A 25,906-nucleotide genomic window follows, 5' to 3' on the forward strand; every position below is an offset into this window, starting at 1 on the left:
TGTGTGTGTGTGTGTGTGTGTTATTTATATGTATGTATATAAAAATATATAAAATAGAAAACTACTCAGCCATAAAAAAAGCATGAAATTTTGCCATTTGCAGCATCATGGATGGACTTGGAGCGCATCATGCTAAGTGAAATAAGTTAGAGAAAGAGAAATACTGTACGATATTGCTTAAATGTGGAATCTAAAAAAACAACAAACTAGTGAATAAACATAAAAGAAGCTGACTCACAGACAGAGAACAAACTAGTGGTTACAGTGGGGAGGGGCATAATAGGGTAGAGGATTGAGAGGTACAAACTATTGTATGTAAGACAGGCTCAAGGATCTATTGTACAGCACAGGAAACACAGCCAACGTTTTGTAATAACTATAAGTGGAAAGCAACCTTTAAAATTGTATAATAAAAATTTTTTAAAAGAAAATATCTTCTCTTAATCTATAGCTTGCCTTTTCACCCTCTTCACATGGACTTTCCCAGACCAAATCGTTTTACTCTTTATCAGTTTCTCAGTCTTCCACTTTATGGGATCATGTTTTTGGTGTCAAGTCTAAGAATTCTTTGACTAGCCCTGGATCTCAAAAATCCACTTTCAAAGATCCCTGTCTCCTTTAACAGTTTTACAGTTTCACATTTTAAATTTAAATATCTGACTCATTTTGAGTTAACTTTTGTATAAGGTGAGAGGCTTAGCCCAAAGTTCATTCTTTTTGCCTATACGTATCCACTTGCTTCAGCACCATTTGTTGAAAAGGCTGTCCTCCCTCCACTGAATTTTCCATGCATCTTCATGGAAAAGCAGCTGGGCATATTTCTGGGTTCTCTATTCTGTTCCATTGATGTATGTGTCTGTCCCTCCACCAGTACCACACAGCCTTGATCACTGTAGCTGTATGACTAGACCTCATACCAGATAGTGAGTCTTCCCACTTTATTCTTTTTCACAATTGTTTTAGCTATTCTAGGGATTTTCTTTTCATATAAATTTCAAAATAATCTAGGGCAGCAGCTGTCAGTGGCTTTCTGTAGTTCTTCCTGTAATTGCAAGCAAACACACACACACACACAAAGAGATGTTTAGCTTTGAGTATTCAGAGACTGGTCTTTCTAGTGTTATCATAAGCTACACTTTCACTCTCAGTTTTCCTTGTTACTTTGCCACTGTTGTGCTATCATTCAGGATGTGACCATGAATCATAACATTTCATAACACCCCAGTAAGACAACCGTAGAACCACAGCTGTTAAGAGATCATGAAGTCCAACCTCCAATTTTACAGATGCAGACAATGAGGCCCAGAGAGGTTAGGAGACTTGATGAAAGTAGAGCAGAGTGTTCCTGGAAGAAGCCAGCCTAAAATGAGGGCTCTGACTGAAGCCTTGAGCCGGGATGTCCTGTCACTTGCTGGGCTGGCTCTGAACTTGAAGTTCCACAATTCAGGGCCATTTGCCCACCCAGATCAGGGTCATTCCTGCATCAACTTCTGCCAGCCTTTAAATCAAGGGCAGGGAGGGAGGCAAGAGGGGAAAGGAAGGTAAGAAGGTGAAATCAGAAAGGGTTGACTTCTATTTCTGCCTTCTTTAACCAATTGAGAAGTTTCCAGATTTCCAACCTATCTAACATGTGAACCACAGAGGTGACTAGAAAGAACACCATAGGAAAATGGACATGAGTCCTCCCCCAGTGTTGTGGTTAATGGTCTAGCTGGGTAGGGGGTGGGCGGGATCAAACCTTGAGTCATCAGCTACTAATCAGCACTACTTGCAAGTCACTGTGGGTGTTATGTAAGTTACCATCATGTCCCTCGCCCTCAAGGAGCTTACCATCAACTTGGAAGGGCTGGCGAATACTTGTTGCCCAAGTGACGGGAAATGTGAGTTCATAGTTAGGTAACAGTCATTACTGACTACGGGAACACATTTATTTTTCTGGTACTATTTCAGCAGCGGTCCAAGTCATTTTCAGAGCGAACAGTGTAACTTCTTGATGAGACTCACTGAAAAAAATCAATTGCCTGTTTTTGTTCTTTCATGAGGCATGATGACTGGCTAGCCCAGGTGACAAGCACTCTACACTGACAGCCCTATTTCTGCCATTATTGCCAAGGCCAAAGTGCAGCACATGATGCACAAGCATCTACCTGCTCCCCAACTCCTGGCCCTAATTCAGTCCTGAAGGAGACTCAGAGACACCTCAGGCCCTTTTATGCCAATAGTCGTACCATACCAGGGGATGGGCTGTCTTATTGTTTAAATTCTAAAGTGTATCAGTGAACAAAGGAGTAACTATGCAGATAATCTCAATTTAGCTTTGCTTACTTTCTTCTCACTAAGAAAGAAAAATTTTCCTTTCTTCCCTTCCTTCCAATTTAAGTCCAACAGTCACTGGGCGGGCACAAGCAGTGGGTAACAGGGCCTGGGCAAGTATGGTACTGAGCAAGGTGGCAGGGGCAGCTTTTAACAGCTAGGAATGAGTTTTACAAAGACAGCATCAGAGTAGGGCAGAAAGGCAACCTCAGGTAATCAGGGGGAATGGCTACATACAGGGGATTGAGCAAAGAACATATTAAGGATAATGGGACTGAGAGAAACAGACAGTAAAGATGTTAAAGTTACGCATGCATACATACATATGTGGGTATGCATGCATGTGTGTATAAAAGTACACATATTTCCCAGCTCTGTCCATTGGGAGGGCTTGGGAGAAGTAACACTCCAGTAGCAAAGGGCACACTTAGCACCCAGATCTTGACTTCTAAATATCACTCTCCACAAAAAGAAACCAAGGCTCCTGAGGAAGGCCCCAGCACTGGGGCAGGGAAAGTACCAGATAAGCCAGAAACAGCTTATTGTGAAGGAAGTGATCAAAAGTGATGGGCACATGTCAGAACTGTCCTGTTTGCCACCAAGCTCATCATGAGTGAAACTTGCAAGGGGGCTGAAAGGTACACAGTTCTTTATTCTATTCTTGTGACTTTCCTGTAAGCTTCATATGGTTACAAAATTTATTTTTAAAAAATTAAGACAAATTAATAGTTACAGATTAGAAAGATGATGAAAGTGACAGTAACGTGTACATCAGTGCTTCTCAAAGTACAGTCTACAGACAGATGGTGGACTGCAGATTTAACCTCCTGCATCAGGAGAAGAGGCCTGCCCCGTACTGCGTATCAGCCACCTCTCTAAGCACACTGTGGTTGAGATGATGTGTTTTTCAAAGACTGACTTTCTCCATGAAGGAAGTAGTACATTGATTTACTCTCTGGACCAAGCCCTTCACGTCATTAGAGACCGGTACTTAGAGTAGCACTGGTGTAAATGACAATGAAACATGGATTAAAACTTCATAAAGGAGGCTATTAGACTGAAGTTTTCTCCTGTGAGTCACAGTTAAAAACAGGCATTATTAAAATGAATGTGTATGTATGACCAGGACATTATGCTGTCCACCAGAAATTGACACATTATAACACATTATTTATTTTTAAAATAAGTAAATAAATAATTTTTAGAAATAGTCATAATCGTATGATTTTCAAGTGTCCAGTTCAGAATGTACTCCTCAAAGCATTTTGGATGAAAGTAATCAGTACCCACATGACCCAGCACCACTGCAAGTACCAACAACCCCATGGACTTTTTCTGTTCAAGACGGTTTCCATCTTGGCATCTCTGTGCACCTCAAAGGAGGGGAACACCTCTCCACACTCCCAAAAATCCATCACTGATCCTTCACCAAATGAACACTGGCCAGACTCTTGCAATGGAGAAGAGAAAATACTAATTGAGGAAACATGTTTAAGTGACTTAGCGAAGGGAAAAAGTTACATGCAACTTTAGGGAAAATCTCCCTTGTACCTAAAAGAGATGTTTTTTGCAAATATCACACTCAGTGTTTGTGTCTAGCAAACTGGAAAACAAACATCTGCATTTGATTTTAAAACTTCATGGTCATCTATTTCTTAATAATTCTATTATTTGAACAAAGTCTTTGTTGGCATGTCTTTCTCACAAGATTGGAGACAGTTCTTCCTGCTAGTTTTACATTTTGCATTTTTGGTGGATTCTACCAGCTCATTCCAAAGTGGTATCAGCCTTATTTTTTTTTTAACTTCCTGTGTTTATGCACCAACCCATACTGCTCTGCTTTTCTTGCCAAGAATTTATATTGCCAGGGTAAATAAGATCACCTGACTTGTACACTGCAGTTCAGGGTGGGAGGGGCTCCCGGATCCAGCAGCTTGGGTGGGGATGGCGCACCAAACTGGGTTATGTGGCCTTTGGGGCCATCAAAGTCTGCCAGCAGGAGGAGCCATTGAAGGAACCAGCAGGATCCTTGGTGCCAGCTCAGCATTGTCAGCAATTGCTGCACATTCAGGAAGAGCACAAGCACCACTGCCTTGACCCAGTGAATTAACTGTCCTTGCTGCTCCAGCTTCTCTGCAGCCCCTGGAGGTGACACTGAACATGGGGCTATCTGCCCAGGGCTGATTACTTCCTCCAAGCTAGCATTGTTTTTCCTGGATCTCCAGAAACTATCTCATCAGTACTAAGTCTGAAAACAGGAGCAGTGCAAATAGAGCCTTGGAGGGGACGGAGAAGGTTTTCAGAGATCAGCAGGAAGCCTAAAAAAGAGATCATGTGGCTGCCAGGGCGAGAGCCCTGGGAATGGAGCTATATCTGAGGTCCCATTTCATTTCCAAACTTAAAAGACACTATGCTTCTTGATGTTAGTTCTCCACCACCTCCATTGCCACATCCCTTGCTACCTGCTCACTCAACTCCCACCGATACCAAGTTACCTGGTGGTCCCCACATTCCCCATACTATCTCCTACCTCTGGGTTTTGCTCATAAAATTCCTTCTGCCCTGTTGACTACAGGCCAGTGTTTGGGTTGGTGTAGATCCTCAGGGATGGTCTCATTTTGTGGACTATATGAGCTGCTGCAGTTCACTTGCTGCCCACTCCTTAAGGGTTCTTCTTGGTCCATTTCCCATAGAGGAAAGATCTGACACATGTCAGAAATAGGTTAAGCTCATGTCAGAGACATAGATGCTGATTAGAATTTTAAGCTGGAGAAAATAACCCTTTGCATCAGGTTAACCAACAACACAATATAGCCTATACAAGTATCTCAGGTAATGAAAGGAATCACCTCATCCAAACTAAAAAACACTCAGGGTGTGACAATGGCCATTCCTGTGTTCAGAAAGCACTAATCATCATGGTTCTTAGTTGCTATGGTAATTTTCTATGTTAATCTAACTCTAAACTCCCATGGGTGAGGATACTGAGGCCCTGTCATTCCTATTATTAAGGCAATCTTACAATTTTTCACCCAAACTAGGATGCTTTTGAAGGTCAGAGGATTGATATTAATAATTATTCCAATACATGTATAAGTAGGACAGTTCCTGGAAAATTGGGATATACTGCCATACTACCTATCACGTTTCATGGTGTCCCCTAGAAAAAGGCCCCCAACAAGTGTTTCCTGACTGGATATACTTTAGTTTTTTTCTCCCTAGTTTCAATTAAGAGTAAGGGTGATGTCTAATGCTTCTTCTAGATTACTCATAATGTTGGGTTTATAGTAGCTGCTCAACCATACCTGTTGATTGACTTATGATGAGATGTTCTTCTCAAGTCAGAATTCCCTATGGATACCTGGAAATGTAAGAATAAGACTTGGCTGAGAAGATAAGGCTAGAATATTTGGGTGGGTCTTTAGCAGAAAGGAGATGTGTTAGCTAGGAGTAAAAACTCTCTCATGATGCTCCATATACCAAAGAAAACTCAAGTCAATGATGAGACCTGAAATACCTCGCTAGGAGGATGAAATCCTCGTGTCTTTTTGCTGAGCTAGAACACAATAAAGGCCATAGGTTGTAACTAATCTGAGTACTTTAAATAAAGTGTGAGAAGGGGGAGGAGAGGAGTTTGGAGATTAATGTTTGTTAATACAACAAATAATTTTAGGCAAAACACCAGCTTTGATAATGATAATTGAACACAATATTAGTAAAGACAGACTCAGACTGTTGACACAGGAAAAAAATTGGATCCTCTGTGACTCCTACTGCCTCATCTTACAGACAAGAAAATTAAGGCCCAGAGAAGTTAAATGGTGTCCAGTCACCTGTTGCCCTTCTGGCAAATTCTTGCTTTGAGAATCTGACAGCATTTAATTATTCATCAGTGGTTGATTCAGCAGTCCTGGGAAAGCTTAAGTCTTCCTTCTAAGGCAAGAACATTCTCTTTCTTTAGATAAGGAAGTGGAAACTTTTCAAAAGTTTTGCCAAGATAAGGGCCTTCTGTTCTTGTTTGGCAACTCTAACCCCATCCAGGTCTGGGTTAGCAACTGTGGATCAGAGCTTGGAAGCAGGAGAAGTGTGAAGAGGGAAATGGCAAACAGAAGTCACTGGCAAAAGTGGTGACATCTGGCCCCCTTGTGTAGGAAAATCTGGTCCTTGCCATCTTTGGCACACAGACTGTAAAATGTCAACATCTGATTTAGACATCCCCAAAATGAACTGAAGAGTTCAGTCTTAGAGCAAATTGAGGACATAAACTGATGACAAACCAGAAAATCCCATTTAAATACTGTTATAATTTTAAGTAGTGACCAGAAATGTAACCCTTGTAAGGTCACTTTATCTTTCCAAGACTTTCCTAATTTTTCAAGGATCTTCACTGTCACAAAATTATGAGAGGCAACACCTTGGCATCCATCATTCACGCATGCACCACTGAAAGGTTGAACTCATTTCCAGAGTTACACAGTGAGTCAGAGGGAAAATATGGTTTACGTTCCTCCTCCTAGAACCATTTCTGGGAAGATCAGGAAGGTGAAGGCCTCCACCTGCGATGGCCCAAGCTGTTGTTTTCAAAAATACTGCTCTGCACACTTGAGTAGTCTGCACTACCTCCTTCTATTCTACTATTTTTCTTCCTAGACAGGGTGATTTTTCCAGCATGATTATTAACAAAAAAAAAAAAAGCAATGTGGGAGTGAGGAAGGGTGAGGTGGGCCCTTCTGATTCCAGAAACTGACAAAATTCTGATGTCAGGGAGTCATTTCAGTCAGGACTTGAATTCTTTAATTGATCAAATGAACACTTGTCAGTTGATGCATTCCTCGGAGAATACAGCCTACTGTGCTGTCAGTCTAGGGCTGAGTGTGGTGACTGAAATGCAGGCATCGAAACTGAGCCCCACGAGGGAACTGGAAATGTAAACACCTTTTCTTCCCATCCTGAACAGGTTAAGCAGGTAGGTTTTTTCCTGTTAGGTGGGAAGGGTCAACCACCCAACCCCAGAGCACATGCCACTAAGATAGATGACTAGTGTACCCTTGAATTTGCTTCATCTGTAAGAATTAGAGCCCTAAAAGCAAAAAGTGACCCAGCCAGGATCATGGCACTCCCAAGGAATGACAGCTCGGCCAATAGCACTGATTACAACATGACAGACCCACGTGGGAAGCAGGCTTTAGATGGAGTCAGAGACTGAAGAACACTATGTTAAGAATGAGAGATCCTGGTTTTACTATTTGAGTTGTTATTGGAAGATATCTAGGGATTCAAGATATCCAGGACAGTTACCATGGATACTGTTAAATTCATGATCCACAAGCAAAACTTTGCCAAGAGGGTTCTTTCGAGTTCCTGGCCACCAAAAATAACCTGAGAATCAGGTTGTTAAGTAGCTTTGGAAAAGACTGAGAGGTCCTCCCAACTTACTGATGAGGAAGTAGTGGTGAAAAAAGGCACAGTAACTTGCTCCACATCGTACCAGCAGTTGGCAACAATAAGGGCTGCAGTCAGATCCCTTGACTCTCAGACGAAAGCAGGTTTTCACCATCCATAGGGATTCCCTCCCTTTGACGCCCCTGCCACTGCAGAGGCCAGTGGACCTAGTTACTCTCCCTACCTAGGAAGGAGACAAGGGAATCAGAAAGGTAAATATTCAGGGTATATATTTACATAGCCATGAACTATGCTACCACGTTTTGCCTACAGGGGAGAAGGAAAACCCATATCTACCCTATGCTCATAAGAAAAGAGACCTTAAGTCAGGTAGATCCAGATTCTAGTCCTTCTTCCACACACTTTCAGCTGTCTGACCAAGAAACAACTCACTTAATCATTTTAGGTCTCCCTAATATATCTGCATAATGGGGATAATTATACCTAATTTAAAAGTTTTGGGGGAGGGCTAAATGAGATCATGTCTATGGAACATTTAGCACCATGCTTGGCAAAGAATATATGAGCCAACATTATTACAGGCAGACCTCGTTTTACTGCACTTTGCTTTACTATATATACTTCACAAATATTGCATTTTTCACAAATTGAAAGTTTGTGGCAACCCTGCATTGAGCAAGTCTATCGGTACCATTTTTCCAACAGCATTTGCTCACTTTGTGTCACATTTTGGTAATTCTTGAAATATTTCAAACTTTTTCATTACTTATTATATTTGTTAAGGTGATCTGTGATCAGTGATCTTTGATGTTACTACTACTACTACTATGAAAGCTCAGATGATGGTTAGTGTTTTTTAGCAATAAAGTTTTTAAATTAATGTATGCATATTTTTGTAGACAAAATGCTGCTGCACACTTAATAGACTACAGTATAGTGTAAACATAACATACAGTGTATCCACAAGCCAAAAAATTAGTGTGACCCACTTTATTGTGATATTTGCTTTATTGCAGTGGTCTAGAACCCAACCCACAATATCGCCAAGGTATGTCTCCTAGAAAAGAGTAGCCCTAAAGCCAACCACAAGAAAAATTATATTAAATATTAATGGAATAAACATCCCAATTGAAAGGCAGGGGTTTTCATAATGGATAATAAAGCAAGAACTAAATACATACTGTCTACAAGAGATGCACTGTAAATATAGAGACAGATAGGTTCCAAGTAAAAGTAACATAAAAGAATGGAAAAAGATACACCATGCAAAGAATAAGCATAATGAGGCCAAGTGGTAGTAATATCAGATGACACTGACTTCATAATGATAAAAGTGTCAATTTGTCAGGAAGATATTACAATTATATATGTGTATGCACCTAATAACAGAGCTTCCAAATGTACAAAATGAGGAAGATGCATGTGACATTTTATTATCTCTCATTTTATTATGACAAAAAAGGTGGTAGAAAGTGGTGGTGGCAGGTGAAGAGGGGCACTGCATTTAGGTAAGCAGTAGTGAGGCAGTCTACCTCCCCTCTGGGGAAAACCTGGCTCATTTCCTATAACCATTAAGAACAAGACAGTCCTGTGTTCTTAGCCACTCTTTGTTATGATTTCCACAACAACCTGGACACCATATACAAATGTTTCTTTAGAGCATATGAATAACTGTATATACTGATAACTAGTAATTTTATGAGTCTGGAATCAACAGACTTTCTTGAGATCTTTGAGAACTTGCTCTATGCTGGCCAACTGTGCTGTATCCTACAAGATATCTGACTTCAGAAAGTTTAAAATATATTTCAGGAGATAAGCCAGAAAGATAAAAACGCAATTCCTAACAATACAAGGGATGACTGAAGTTTCGAATAATCAGTGCAGCTACAAAGTCACCCATGTACGAGAGCATTCAAGAATGGGCAGAGTTCAAAAAAGAATGGGGTAAGGGATTCCAGGGGAGGGTGTGCTGTGAGCAGAGTTTCAAAGGCAACGATCCTGGCTTCCTAGGAAACAAAGAGCATAGCAGCCTGGCTGGAAGGGAGCTTCATATAATAACCCTACTCTCCAGATGAACGGAGCAGATCAAGACCTACGGTTATTGTTGGCTCAGTCTTTTGCCATTCAAAAAATAATGTACACATTTGGATTACAGCTCTGCAAACAATGATCCGGGACTGTGGGCCAGATGTACCCTACAGGAGGTGAAGAAACCAGAAATTCTTCTTCACCTCATGGGGGGAAGATACGTTTTTTATGCCAAGCAGAGCCCCCTAAATGGTGTTAGAAAGCCAAGGTCTCCGCGGTTGGTGTGATGGATTACCCAGGCAGGCGAGAGAACCAAAGGAGAATGACTTGCCCCTAAGCAGAAGCAGGCAAGGGATAAGGATTCAGTGGCAATTTAAGGAAGTGAAGGGATGATGTCATCCTGCACCGTCCTATGGCGTTCCTTCTCTTCATCCACAGTCCCTTGGCATTTTTGTACAGTCCTTATCTCTCTAGGAGGTACTTGCTTATCTCACCTCTTGGGATTTTCCTTCTCATTTTTCTGCGTATGGGTGCCTCACTACCTTATGCTGATAAGCTGCCCAAAGTGTTCCCCTTCTGGTGTCCCTAAAGTACAGGATACTGCATCGCCATGGACAAGTGCACAGTTAATGCCTAGTAATGAATTTGGAGAGAGCTGCTTTCCCACTACAGCTTTTTCTACCCAAGACTGCACGTGCAGGCTGACCAGGCATGGGCTGAGATAACCCACTGTTCAACCGAGGCTTGAAAGATGTGTCCATGATAAACTGGCCCCTGCTGTGTTGTTCACTGCCTGTGACTCTGACAGCACAACCAATTTCTCTGATCTCACTACAGAAATTCCATGGTGCAAAAGAGGGGACCTAGCCTTGAGCCAGACCCAGCGTTATAAAAAGGATGTAGTAGGACAAGAGTATGTTATACGTCAAAGCATTAGTGTGTGCATGTGTGTGTGTGTGTGTGTGTGTGTGTGTGTGTGTGTGTGTATATGAAGACCACCCTGCGAGGAAAGAAAACTAAGCAAATATTATGCATTTAACCATGAAACTTTCAACAGAACAGTTCTAATCTACCAATGGAACATGGGAAGCTACAGTTACTGTCTGCACACAAAAGCGCTAAGCTAGAGGCTGGTATAGGAAGCTGCTAAATATTTAAAACTGGACCATGAAGACAGAGTAGGACTGGGCTTCCAGACCTGGGGATTAAAAAGATTTTAACAAAAGTGTTTTTAAATGCATAGATGAGCTCCCAAGAAAGACAGTGAAATTCTCATTTCCTGAAAATGCAGAGGAAACTTTTAAAAAAACAAAACAAGACAAAACAAAACCAGAGAACACATGATCTGACACTGTCCCAACTCTAGGGAAGAGGCTGGAAGAATGAGCATCATATAACATGGTGATCCAGGGCAGGGCGTCTCAAACTCTGATGTGCACATGAATCACCTGGGATCTTGTTAAAATGAAAATTCTGACTCTATTGGTCCGGGTGAGACTGTGTTTCTAACAACCTCCAAGATGCTGCTGATGCTGCTGGAGGCCCCTGATGCAGCACTGGGTTTTAAAGTAAACATTTAGCCCGGATATTAGACCTCAACAAGGCTTTGAGCCTGACAGAGATATATCGGAGCTGGGAATTGAAATTCTTGCATTAAGATGAGACCCTAATAGACTTGCCTCCGCAGGTAAAAGGTAAATTAGAAAAATCTGCCCATCAGTACCAAGATATTACAAGAAAGTTCTTCTGTTTCTGGCTGGACTCTGGGTGGGGAAATAGTTTTCCCTGAAAAATAGGAATTCTAGCCTATGTCTTGCATAGATAAGGGATTCAAATTTATCTTTGTGGTATAGAAAATGACAACTTCAGGAATTAATGTAAAAACCTGGTCCTGGGCCAGTGATTAAAAGTCCTTTTAATTCAGAGTCCTTGGTAGAAACAGAGGCACCTGTGAGAAAGATGTTCTCAAAATCCATGCCACAAGAGCTTTTCACACACACACACACACACACACACACAATCTCTAAATTAGAGCACAGATAAAAAATTATAAAATACATAAGGAAACAATCCACTATTTGTGAGAATGAGAACATAAAACAAAATGGAGAATTCAATTTTGTAGAACAACAATCTGAAAGAAATATTTGAAATGATTAAACACAGGCCCCTCCAAAAAGGGCAAAAACTCTGAGAAAATATTATGTGGCATGAAAAAAGGGAAATTTTGAAAATTTTTTTCTAGAAACAAATAAATGTCCTTAAGATCCAAACACAATGTACAGTTTAACTTCTGATTAGCAAAACTAAAGATAGACTATGTGAAATGTAAAACAGGTCACTGGAGTTAGTAACTATGAAATACACACACACAGATTACCTGCTATGAAGCCAGAGAGATAAAGAGGTAGAAAATATTAGAGTGTGAAAGGAAATAGAAGACAGAAAAGAAGGAACAATATTTCACTGGAGTTTAAGTTTTGGGAGAATGAGTGAGAATTCATATTTGAAGATATGGAGACATTAGTCCCAAACAGAACAGAGAAAAATAAACCTATACCCACATGACCCATGGTGAAGTACAGAGCACACACACATGCACACACACGGTTTTTTAAAAACTGAAAAGCAGCCAAAGGAGAAAGTGAGGAGAAAAAAAGAAAAAACAGAGGGAAAAGAAGGAAGAGAAGGGAAGAGAAACAATGAGAGAGAAAGACAAATTATACAAAGAACGGCAATTGGCCTGATAAAAAGCTGCTGAACAGCTGCAGGAGACACTGGAAGAGCGTGGAATAGTATTTCCAAGTGCTGAGGGGAAATTCTTTTAATCTAGAGCATATATAGGGCTAAACTACTAAACAAAAGTAGAGATGAAATAAAAATATAGTCAGACAAAGACTGGGAGAATATAACTACTCAGGGACCCTCAAGGAAAAGGGTGAACTTTAAGAAGGAAACTGAACCCAAACGGAAGGAGTAACTCCAGGCAGCACTGAAATCTGAATCAACGACAGCATAACAAGTGGGCCAGATAAGGGTGAGGGGAATCAGAGGGCATTTCTGGGGAAAGAAATAGTTGAAATGCACCCAATAAAAATATAAAAGCAGATGCTATCTCCCCTTACCTTGTTTCATTTTTTTCATTGTGCTTTTCACTACCTGACATTACACACTTTGTTTCTTGACTTTCTCTTCTACTAGAATCTAAATTCCACGAGGGCAAGGACTTTATCGCATTCCTAACACATAATTGGTGCTGTTTTACTGAACACAAGAAAAGGAACCTGGTTGTGTAGAAAGCCTCCAAGTGTGTGGGGCTGAGACTTTCTTCTTGCAGGCACAGGCAAAATGGGGTAAAGATGTAATTAGCATTCCTAAGCATCTACCAGGTCCTGGGTTACTCACAACTCCTGTTTTCTCATTGTACGTGGGCTGTGGAATAACAAAAAACACATGCCAGTGAGCAAAATGAATTGGTCTTTCACTCTGATTTAGAACACAAGCTGACCATTTTTCACCTGCATTTATGGCTTACAGACATTACTGCCTGTTTCCAAGGGAGATGCGGGCCTCATCTTACATCCAATATAACATCTTGCCCAACTGAGGCACTAGAGATGAGATCCTGCTTTGTACTTTGGGGTAAAGCTTTCACACTCCGGACATATCCACACTCAATACCACTTAATGACCCAGAAATTCCAGTTTTCTAACACCTACCCATGTAGACCCCAGGCCACAGGAACCCTGAAATTCCGGTTCTAACAATGAATCACTGAAAATCAAAAGGCCCCATCTTGAGCACACAGTCAGCCCCACCTCCTTGTCAACAGGTTCCCCCATCCTCTGTGTTCTCAGCTGCACCTAACGACACCCTCCTTAGGCCCCCAAAGATCACTATCTGCTGTAGGGATGTCAGTTTCAGAAAGACTCCAGTTTTCACCATCAGCACCCACCCTACCCCCACCAGCAATCCTGCAGCCAATGTTAGATGCACACGGATGAGAGTTCTTCTGATGAACAGTGTCAGACACTGTGTCCTCACTCAAACCCCTGATAGCAGGGGTTGACCCTGCAAACACGACTGAGGGCAAAGGGCAAGAACAATTTCCCTTCCTCACCTACAGTGAACACAAAAACAGGGAACTTTCGAAGAACAGAATTGGTAGCTAGTCGGCCAGCCACACAGAAAATTTGCCAGTCAGACACCTATAGGACGACAAGACAACGAGGAGTAATGCTGACTGAGAAGCACAACGCGTGGCCCGACGCTGCCCCTACACACATCTCTCCTTGTCCGATGGGATCACATCTGCTGTCCCCTGTATGCCCTCCCTGGCACCTGCACTCTTACCTCCTCCACCTGCTTCCTTCCTAGGGTTGAAACAAGCTCAAAAGCAATCAAACAAACAAAACCTCCTCTTCACCACCTTCTTTCTCAGCTTTCTTACTCTCCCTGAACCCCTGCCAAAGTGTCTTCTGCTTCTAAACATCCAAATCGCTCTCCTGACAATCTCCAAAGCAGCCCAGACATCTTATCTAGTGGTCCTTAATTAGTCCTTTTCCTGTGTCGGTGGATAAGCCTTTTCTTCTAGATAGTAATCTCCATGAGCAGGAGTACATATTGGTCTTCCTTGTTGACCCAGATCACTGTACACAGCAGATGCTCAATAACTGCTGGAAGGAAGGGAGGAAGAGAGGGACTGGTTTGAGAAATGCAGGCATTGCCTATAGTATTCTTTCAGAAGGGGGCCCTGGAGAAATTTTAAAGGATCTGATTTCAGGCCCACTTTGAGGATGTGAAGGCAGTGTGGTTTCAGGTTCTGTTATCCCATTGTTGCTGGGTTGACTCAGCTGAGTCCCCTTTCTTCCCTCACCAAGCATACTCGTGGATGCGATCCTGCTGTCACTCGGGGCTACTTCTTGCCTATACAGTTCACAGCCCTCCAACGGAGGGTACAGCAGATCCTACTGGATTCAAAGAGGGGAAATGCCAGCTTGAACCTTCTTCCATGTTCTCAAGTAGCTGAGAAGTTGGCAAGCACCTAATGTTTCCTCCGCATTGACTACAGTCAATGGGTAAAGGTAAGCAGGAGACACAGACTCAGATTCTGATAAGCTTTCACTCTCCTTTTGACAAGATTAAAAGCACAAAATAATTTATAAACCATATAGACAAATTCTAATCAGCACAGTAGTGAACATGGACGGGAGAGAGCGTGGTTGACAGAGCATTAGGGAGAGCTTCATGGAGTGGGTTGGAGGCTTGTCCTTGTGCTCAGTGCACTGCGGTGGCAATTTCTTGAAAACCTTGGGTCTCAGGTCTGGGGCACTATGTAAAGCCACTAACCAGACACTTCCTACAACACTTTAGAAGGTCCTAGAAGAAGGAAGGATGTGACCCATGCTACAGACATTTTCTATTTCTCTACAAAAGGCCTACAGGATGGGGATGGAGTCAGGAGAAGGGGCACCTGCCATGCTGTTAAACGGAGAAGAGGGGCCCTAAACGTGCTCCTTCCTGGCTGTCTCAACTAGGATTTGGAGATCCGGTCTTTTCGCACACAAGAGACAAAGCATGAGGGCAGCCTGTGATAGAAACTGATTTCTTCCTGAACCCGGCCATCCATGTCTTCAGTGACAGTTTCCTTTTAAAAGTGAACTCCCATGAAACGAAAGCAGTGTTGGTACTCGCCCTGGGGCTGCAACGTGCAGTGGAGTTTGCACACAATGAAAAGCGGCTGACATGTAAGGATGCCTCTGGCGATAGTGGAGGTTATATTTAGTCCTGAGCTCAAGTAAACACGGGGCGCCTGCAATATGCATGAAGAGAGCTCCAAGAACAAACACAACCCCAGGGCCAGTAAAAATAAAAGAGCAAAGTGCAGGACTGGAAAGAATAAACACGCAGGGGTTCTGGCCCCAAGATACGACATGGCAGGTGGAGCCAGTCACTGTGGGCAAGGCCAGCAGAAACAGGGTCGACAGCAGAGAGGCCTTTTCCCACAGTTCAGCGCTCACAGAGATCACAGTGAGTCGTCCAGAATGTGCCTTCATTAACCATCGCTCTGCAGCTCCTTTACTTAGTGACAGGAGAGGCCGTGAAACCTCGGAGAATTCCCATCATCGGGCCCCAGTGTCTTCATCTATAAAATGAAGGGATTGAGCCACACAGAACTCAGATCTCCCTCTGGCTTCAGGAATTTTCCAACTCGCCTCGCTAACTGCCTGGAAGATACCATCTTTATTTTCAAAACATTGTTGACACAGTGATCCAACTTATCTTGATCATGTCCACTAAGAGATCAGTGGAACAAAGAGCACACTTTTTCTTTTTCTTTTCTTTCTTTTTTTTTCAGGACTTAAGTTGATCCTCCTTAAAGTTTAACAGCAAAAGTACTAAAGGGAAATTTTACACCATGTAGCAGCACCACGCTGGGCTGGCAGCACACACAGAACATTTGAGAAAAACTGAAAGAAAGAGCCCCTACCAGTTAGGCCGAGCTCTGAGGCCTCTCTGCCTGGTAACAGGGCTCCAGCTGCATCTCCTTGCCCTGCATCCCACCCCCCAGCCCTGGGCTGGCACTTCTGTCCAGGGCAGGACATGTACAGTCTTCTCCAGCGATGGAGCAGCTGGCTGCCAGTCACACTGGATAGTCAGGAAGTTTATATCCTGGATTCCTGAGTCTTTTCCCTGCAATGACTGTATTATGCTCACCTCCATCCTAGGAATCTTCTGCTTTTTCCTTCACACACCAAGCTCTCTCTGATGTATGTAATTACCGTGGTAACACACAAACTCACAACACACTGCAGTTTTTTATTTACTCAAAACTGTAAACTACTTAAAGGCAGGGAGGGACAGGGTCTTATCTGTGCAAAATTCTAGACCTGTACATAGTGGATATTCAATAAATATTGTTGAATGAATAAAAACTAGTCAATTGTTTTTGAATCATGGAGTTCTTTGAAATCTGATGGAAGCCAAGGACATCTTCCCACCAAAATGCTCATGTACAAACATACACAATTCTGTGTATGGTTTGGGAGGACCACCGCAGTCAAGCAAAAAGGGCTTTAGATTTTAAGCCAGGATGAAAAAGTGTGAGTCCTTTTTTAAAAAGTGAAGTGGAAAAAGAAACTGGCACTCACTGAGAACCTAAAGCTTTGACTTGTAATCTCCTTTAATCCTCAAAACAACTCTTTAAAATAGTCATTACTATCTCCATTCTACAGGTGAGGAAAATGAGGTTTAAGGAGCTTTTCCACTATGAAATATCAGACTCATTATTCAATCCAAGTCTCTTTCATACCCAAACTTGTGTTCTCTCTGCTCTATCATTCTGCTTCCAAATATCAGATTCTCAGGATTCCTTATACAATCAATTTCCATTTATTGTCTTTTGATGGATGAGGCCTCTAAAGAACTAGATCTAAACCTAGTAAAAAAGAAATTCATTTTAAATATAGTTATATTTTTGGATTAGACAACTTTATTTCTATAGAGTTCTAGAGTAATCTAAAAATTATTTCTAAGTGTATGTTGCACATTATATTTTGCTTAGATTCTTAGACTAATAGTTAAAACAAAATGAAACCAGCATCTCAACTAAACAGAATCCTCTTTGTAGGCACAGAATGCTCTGCTTCCCACCCCTTGACCCCACCAGTCTGAGAAGAAAGCAAAGTGCAAGGCAAGTGTCTTGATTTTAGTGTCCACTGGCTTAGTCTTACTCATACTGTGGTTATACATACAAACTTTGGGGTCAGAAAGGCCTAGGTTTGGGCTCTGGTGACTTTGACCTTGGGCAAGTTATTCAATTTCAAAAAGTCTCAGTTGCCTCTTCTATAAATGAGTATAATCATAGTGCTTACCTCCAAGGGTTTGTTGGAGAGATTAAGGAATATTGTATTTAAAAATTCTTAGCATAACGCCTGGAATGTGGAAAACATGTAATAAATGTTAGCTATTATTTTCCTTTGTCACCGTCTTTGTCTACATTATTCTACAATAAGCTGATGTGAACAGAATTACGGCCTTGAGGTCAAACAGATCTGGCAGTTCCTTAGAAAATTAAACATAAATTTACCATGTGACTGAGAAATTCCACTCCTACTTATCTACCCAAAGGAAATGAAAACATATGTCCACATAAGTACTTGTACGCAAAGGTTCATAGTAACATTATTTATAATAGCCAAAAAGTGCAAACAACCCAAAGGTCCATCAACAGGTCAATGGATGAACAAACTTGTATATCATACAATGGAATACCATCTGGAAGAAAAAGGAGGAACTGAGTGAAAGAAGTCACACACTAACGTATGTACTATATGATTATTAATAGAAAATTCTAGAAAATTCAAACTAATCAGCATTTGGGGCAGGGGTAAGGGAAGGATGGAGTACAAGAGAACTTTAGTATATAATAAATATGCTCACTATATTGTGATGATGGTTTTACATACATCTGTCAAAACTTACCAAGTTGTACATTTTAAATATATGCAGTTTCTTGTATGTCAATTATATCTCAATAAAGCTATTTTAAAATGTTAAAAGCTATTTTAAAACCCTCTACAATAGTTTTCATTGCTTTTAGAATAAAAATCCGTGCTTTTTACTATATATTATGTATTGGTTCTTTCTTTTCTTTTCTCTTTCTTTTTTTTTGAAATCTCCCTTCTTACTTACTAAATGGCAAATTTCTTCTGGAGAGAGGCCATGTTTGTTTGGTTCACTACTGGATTCCCCAGTCACCAACACAGTGCCAGGTACAAAGGCAAACTGTTAATGAATGAAGGAACAGAAAATTGTTAAAGGCCAAAGAGTAATATGGAAAATACGTACTATACTATGCTATACCAGTGAAGGGAGAAGGATCAGTGGGATTGAATTGTCACAAAAGGCTTCATGAGGAGGTAAAACCACACAGTATCCTGAAGGATGGTGAGGGCATAAATAGTAAGAGAAAAAAGCCCCACTTCCAGAGGGAGTGACAGAGCTATGGCACAGATGTGATGCGGCCATGAGTTTGTTAGGAAAAGTAGGTTTGTCTAGATTGTGAAGATCCTTAATTCTCATCACAAAGGCAAAATTCAGGACAAATGAGATGGACTGGTGAGACCGAAGGAAAGAGTGCAGTAAGGACCTCAGATGGAGAACAGTAACAGACAGGAAGTGATAGACTTTTCAAGGACAAAACTTACAAGACTTTGGATTCACTTAGAACACTTCTCACAGTGATCCTCAAGGGCACCAGCCAAAAGTTAAGCTGCTCAACCAAGCTTCCGAGGCCAGCCCCAGGCCACCTCATTCTCATCCTCATAGTAACACTTGACACAATCCAGCAGTGCCGTTGTCCAAGTGCTTTGATATGTGTTCTCCTAGCATTACCCCCGTGGAAGAAGGAAGCAATTGTCTTGGGGGGTACTTGGCCCTGGTTTGGGACTTGAGAAAAGACCAATCCCTTAATTAAGAACCAGGTATAGGTGTCTTTAAACACCCTTGTTCTGATGCCCTACTTTTCTGCCATCCTCTGGGGCCCTGGGAGCTGGGGCTGGATTTGTAATCCACCATTTCTTTCTCAACTCAGCAGGAAGCACTTGAAGGACCTGGCTTTGTTTTGAAGGGTAAAGAGAGGAAGCAAAAAGACTGAAAAGGTACTGTTTACTTTTCATTCAATGCCAAAGCCAAATAGAATGTGTTTGCTCTCGCAGAGGAATGGAGAGTTTGTATTTGAGCCTCATGAATGGGACAGAGTAAATGTTCTCTCTGCCTCACGTCCACAGCAGTACCTTTAGACTGTGCTCCAAGTTTACTAAGTACTTTCACAGACATTATCTCATTATCCCAAGGTCAGCCCTATGATGAAACTGGGGATTATTATGTCCCATATCACAGATGACCCAGTGCCCTGGAGCTAGGAGGCAGGGGCTCAATAGGTGTTTCTTTAATGATGTTACTAAGGTTAAGTGACTTGCCGCAGGTCCCAGAGCTGGGTTAATCAATGCTCTGCTCCTGTCCTCTATAGATGAACCTTAAATACAGAGCAAAGCTGTACTTTAAATGTTTATCCCATAGATTCAGGGAACCTTTGGTCACAAACGCTGTATTAGCAAAGCTAACACTTCCTCGCCATTACACAGGAAGATAATAATAATACGGTACCAATTACCAAACACCTAGAAAGTGCCAAGTGCTCTCAGCCAGCATCTTATTTAATTTTCACAACAATCCCCAGAAGTAGATTATATTATCTTCTTCTTTGCAGAAGAGAAAGTAAGGCTCAGCAAGGTCAATTCACTTTCTCAAAACCACTAGCTGTTCCAACTGCCAGTAAGAAAGACTTGGGATTCAAAACCCAACCTTCTGATTCTAGGGCCTATTTCCTTTTCATTGTACCATAATGGCTTTTAACCTAGGAATTATCTCTGGATCCGTCCTACCACTCACCACTCCATTTCAATACCCTCCCCAACACTCTCATAATGCATATACACACTAGCCAGAAGGAGATTACATGTTTTTTTTAAAACAGGAAAAAATCTTCTGAACCTTAATGTTTGGTTGGGTCTTTAAATTTAGCAAAGCACTTCAGAGTTTCCTGTCTTGGGACAGACTACCATTGTTAAACATTAAGGAAGGGCCAATCTTGTATGAGATGAAATACCTATTTAATCCCAAAAGCAATGAACCCCAGCAGGAACTCACTTTGTAAAACAGACTGAATAATGAGAAACACATTTAGGTTCCCTAACCAGCACAAAGAGAAAAGAGAAAAGGAGACGTGGTCTTTGTCCTGAGCCATTGGGTTGCTAGAAAGGCATCATTCATCAAAACACTGGTCAGAAAGAGCAAGCAAAAAGCAAGCTCCCCCCTCATGCTCGAAGCCAACAGGTAGGGCAGATGGTTGGAGGGGTTTTGTGTCATCAAAGAGGTCCGCAGACAAAAGGTTGAGAGACTCAGTACAGCGACTACAGAGAAAAGGACTGCAAGGCAAAATATCAAGCCTTAACTCTTACAGAGGCCTCTGGGCTGCTGCCCAAGGCAGCACAGAGAATAAGGGTGAGGTCTTCTGCCCTAGGAGACTCTGCTGGCTGCCTGGATTCATTATGAGAGTCCACGATGATCCTTGGGGTCCGTAATGTAATAAGCTATTATTTCAGGAATTGGATCTGGTCAAGAAATATCCAGCTAATTTTTCCATTTTCCTCAATGCTTTGTTTGCTATTTGTAATATTCTCCAGCAGAGCTTTTAAATTGCTAATAATTTGCTACTGTCATTGTGATTATTAAACAGTTAATTTATAACAATTATTAATAATTGTTGAAGCTAGCTGATAGGTATATGGGGTACCATAATTCTCTTAAGGTTTTTACTGTATTTGAATAAATAACATTAAAAACACACTAACATCCTCTCTTAAAATTCAGAACTACTTCTCTCTTTGAAAAAATAATTATTTTTAAAAGTCTTCTATTTATATGGGTGTTGGGTCTTCTGACTTGGTGTCTTCATATCTGTACCCTACACTCATCCACCACTTTCTGGTAGATAAAGCTCTCTAGAACACTCGAGGACTTAATGTTCTACTTCCTTAAATGGATGATTTACTCTCTCGGACGGATGTGATGTTTTCTGACCCCTGGTAAGAGGTTAATCCAGATCCGTTCTCTGAAGGATTGGTACCAGGAAATTTGTAATAACTACTCATACCCATTGGTTTCTCCATGAAGGACTTCAAAGAACAGATAAGATCAGAAATCATCAGAACTGTCAGGTTAGTATCACAGAATTTCTGTTGTTACACGTATTGCTGAGATGAAGTCAACGTGAAGTGCTGTAAAATGACATTTTCTCTGTTGTCACAAGGCTGGAGAAGTTTTTAAGTTCTAGATGATCCAGTCCTATCATATACGTGACCCAGATCATGAGTGTCTGGGCTCTGACAGTGTACAACTGCTCAAGCAGAAACTGAACTAGTGTGGAATAAATAAGTTTCTAAATCAAAATGAAGAAGTAATGATGCCATTAACTGTGAAAAACGGAAGAAATTCTGTGAAATCACAAACCACATCTCATAAGCTTTTCAACTGGCCCATATGCTAGTTGCATGCATATGTGGCTATAATTATTGCCATAAAACATAGCAATAAAAGAAACATCAAATTCAAAGGCCATGCCACAAATGTATGTAATGCTTAACTGCTATAATTGACAACATACACATATTTTTCACAGTAACGCTGTAGGATTCAAGGAAGACTCCATCACACAACCAGGGTCCAAAGCAGGCCAAATTGGCTTTCACTGTGCTTATCTCCCCTCAAAAAAATACTACACATACACACATGTATGCACATATCTGTTTATATGTTATGAATTGTGTCCCCAAAAATTCATATGTTGAAATCCTAACCCCTTGGTATCTCAGAATGTGACCTTATCTGGAAATAGGGTTGCTGTAGATGTAATTAGTTAAGATAAGGTCATCCTGGAGTAGAGTGAGCCCTTAATCCACTATGACTGGTGTTTTCATAAAAAGGAAAAATTTGGAGACAGACACACAAACACACAGAAAACACCATATGAACATGAAGGAAGAGATTTAGGTAATGAATCTACAAGCCAAAGAACGCTGAAAAGTGCCAGCAAACCACCAGAAGCTGGAGAGAGGCATGGAACAGCCCCCAACCCCTCGTAGCATCAGCCCTGCTAATGCCTTGAACTTGGACTTCTAATCTCTAGAACTGTGAGAAAATAAACTTCTGTTGTTTAAGTCACTCAGTTTGTGTTATTTTGTTACAGCAGCCCTAGCAAATGAACACAAAATACATTTATAAATACGTAAATCACCAGGAATCAAGAATTCAAAATATGAGGAAGTAGAAATCTGAATCTAGTTTTAGGGGCAGACCACTGCCCACAGTCCTGGTTCCTTACTGCTTCTAGTACTACCAGCTCACAGTTGTCATGTTTATCTTAATAAGCTGATATGTGTGGGAGGCACTGAAGAAAAAAAAATTGCTCATTCAGTGCCACATAATCTTCAGTTAAGTCCCCTATCTGTTTATTCATGGCAAGAGCAGAAAGTGGTTCAAGTAATTACTCACATCATCATCTACTTGACCAAGTAACCAGCCTATGGATATAAATAGGATATTTGCTTGTTCCAGCCCAGACTCAAGTGAAGCTGACCACTGGCCACAGGTACAATGGTGCAGACAAGAAAATTCTAAAAAGAATGAGAAGCCGATATCTTCTAATAGGGTTTTCAAAGCACCATGGGAATCTCATCATCAAAACACATACTTAGGCTCCAATATAAGTGCAGAAAGCTTTTCAACATCAGAAATTAACACTTTTTCTACAGAGTCCTTTTAGGGACATTTAGAAATGCCTGTCTCTTTAAAACTTGTGTGTGGATTCTGAAATACCATTGTATTAGATTCTCAAATGTACATTTATCATTTTGGGAAACTTGGAAAGTTTGTTCCTAAGTGCTGTCATATACAAACCAGACAAATATTTTCCCTTGGGATTCTTTTGAAAACTCTCATAACATTAGACCTTGACCTAAGAACTAGTGTCAAATTTATTTTCCCTGATGGATTCATTTATAGAAAGGCAAAGTTCAAACTTCAGCATTTGGCACTCAAATACAAAATTAGGGGAAGTTTTTTATTGGAGCACAAGACCAACAAATAATAGCAAGAACTCTAACTTTCTTGTGTGTGTGTGCTGATTCTGTGGGATACTGAAAAAAGGTTAGTGGGGAGATAAAATTCATTTTCTGGGTTTTCTAGAACAAAAGCATATTGGCCTGCAGTGTTATTTTAAACTTACACATGACAGGAATAGAACATACGTATAAATGTAAAACCGTTTGCTTTTTCAAAAAGTGTATTATTTAAAGATCATTTGTCCTTACTGCTGAATTCAGAACTTGAACGTAATTTTTAGCTCCCTAAATGCTGAGCAATATTACACTGAAATTAGAAAGCAATATTACACATTATTTTAAAAAATTAGAAAACACAGAAAATAAAAGTTATCCTTAATTTCACCACCCAGAAACAGTTTGGAATATTTCCTTTCTATATTCACCCCTCTCAAATTACAAGTATAGTGAAAAGTTAATTTTCTTATCTGTGTCTTTCTTCCACTTAGCATTTCTTTGGAATCATTTTCTTATTTCCCTCCTTTCTTTTCTAAAGCACAATCTGTAATTGATAACAGTAGTCATATCTATAGAGGAGTACTAGGGTCTGAGGTGAGAAGAAGATTTTCTTATTTCTTCTCTTTTGCACTATTTAACCCTTTAAACAATGTGCATGTATTACTTTTCAATATAGAAAATGAATGCATCCAAAACATCACCTTTATTGGCAGTGTAATTCCACATTATAGATGTACTTAAACATATTTTGATATTTACTATCCTTGATTATGTCTGTTTTTCCCAATGGTTTAGTATAATATGTAAAACTACAGTGAGTACCCTTAGCATACTACATGGTCCTCTATATCAGTTCCTTTGGCTGGATTCCTAGATCTAGAATTACTGGATCAATGAATGAGAACATTTAAAAGACGTTTATAGCTCTTTCTCTTCTGGTCCCAGGCAATTTGGGATCTCCTGGCTCCAGCGCAGACATGGCCAAGTCGAAGAACCACACCACACACACCCAGTTCCGAAAATGGCACAGAAACGGCATCAAAAAACCCCCATCACAACAATACGAATCTCTTAAGGGGGTGGACCCCAAGTTCCTGAGGAACATGCTCTTTGCCAAGAAGCACAAGAAGGGCCTGAAGAAGATGCAGGCCAACAACACCAAGGCCACAAGTGCAAGTGCTGAGGCGATTAAGGCTCTCGTAAAGCCCAAGGAGGTCAAGCCCAAGATCCCAAAGGGCAACAGCCACAGGCTCAGTCGACTTGCCTACATTGCTCACCCCAAGCTCAGGAAATGTGCTCATGCCCACATCGCCAAGGATCTCAGGCTCTGTCAGCCAAAGGCCAAGGATAAGGCTCAGACCAAGGCCGCAGCTTCAGCTGCAGCTGCAGCTGCAGCTCAGGCTCAGGCTCCCAAAGGCACCCAGGCCCCGACAAAGGCTCCAGAGTAGAGGCTTTCATCTTCTGATGTAAGGATAGAAGGACTAGTGTGACCCCTGGGCTACTGTCTGCATGGGGCTCGTGTCTACCTGTGCTGTTTGTACAAATAAACCTGAGGCAGGATCTGTCAGTCAAAAATAATAACTAACAAACAAACAAACAAACAAATAAATAAAAGACATTTATATACTTGTGCAAATTGCTTCCTACTATATGGCACCAAAGTGCCGTTCTATCAGCAAAATACACCTCAGGTCACCTCACCTGTCCTCTCATTGCTCTACCATCCACCTTCTCTCTCTCAAAATGTAAGGAAGAGGATGAAGCAGTTGAGTTTCTGGATAATTGGGTCAAGCAAGTGTCTCGGGTCCTTGGATTAGATTTGCTTACTAAGAGGTGGGATTTCATTACCCACCCTTCAGTGTATGCAGATGTCTGTGTGTTGCACATGTACACATGCGCAGATGGGAAAGGATGCAGAGCGAAACTAATGCTAAGACAAAAAAAAAAAAATGCAAGATGTGATCTCATCTCGCTGCCAGTCACCCTTCATTTGAAAGCCACACACCCTCTTTTCTGCCCGTCATATCACGTCAGAAGACATTCTGCTGGGTAAGTTCAAGGAATCTGTCTCATTGCTCACATTCACATCCTCCTCCTCCTCTGGATCTTATTTGCATTCCCACCAGCAAAATACACCTAGACGCTTCTCACCACACCTCTTATTTCTTCACCCAAAAGCTAAGTGGACTTTTCTACTTAATCCCCCTATTCTTCCTAATGGTGTAAAACAAACAAAAGCCCAAGGATTTCTCTGGCCCACAAACCCTGTCATTTTGTGCTGCTAGCGAAGATGAAGTTGGGGGAACAACAAAGGATTAGATGTGGGATCTCAGCAAGACTGAGACAGGTACCAGGTGAAGAAAAAAAAGATCACATCTTCCCAGGGCTCTAAAGTGGAGCCAAGAGTCTTCACCCAGAGTCAATGTCACTCCTCTATGTTTCCTCCTCATAGGGAAACATGAGCACATTCTCACCT

The 25,906-nt window shown here is 41.2% G+C and overlaps 2 protein-coding genes across 5 annotated transcripts in view; one reads left to right on the forward strand and one right to left on the reverse strand.

The window, feature by feature from the left end:
- Nucleotides 1-25,066, forward strand: part of LOC105102389 (large ribosomal subunit protein eL29-like) — a 41,953-nt gene extending 16,887 nt beyond the window's left edge. The window contains exons 2-3 of one of the 3 annotated variants that reach the window (XM_064477490.1): nucleotides 19,347-19,410; nucleotides 24,376-25,066. In XM_064477490.1, coding sequence (XP_064333560.1) covers nucleotides 24,408-24,878 — 471 coding nt within the window. In that variant the 5' untranslated portion in view covers nucleotides 19,347-19,410; nucleotides 24,376-24,407 and the 3' untranslated portion in view covers nucleotides 24,879-25,066. Of the gene's footprint in view, nucleotides 1-19,343; nucleotides 19,411-24,375 lie in introns of all 3 variants that reach the window. The other 2 variants (XM_064477489.1, XM_064477488.1) reach the window with 2 other exon arrangements.
- Nucleotides 1-25,906, reverse strand: part of ERI1 (exoribonuclease 1) — a 90,864-nt gene that overhangs the window by 6,746 nt on the left and 58,212 nt on the right. The window lies entirely within an intron of this gene.

The sequence above is a fragment of the Camelus dromedarius genome, chromosome 22, assembly GCF_036321535.1.
Source record: "Camelus dromedarius isolate mCamDro1 chromosome 22, mCamDro1.pat, whole genome shotgun sequence".
NCBI classification, from domain to species: domain Eukaryota; kingdom Metazoa; phylum Chordata; class Mammalia; order Artiodactyla; family Camelidae; genus Camelus; species Camelus dromedarius.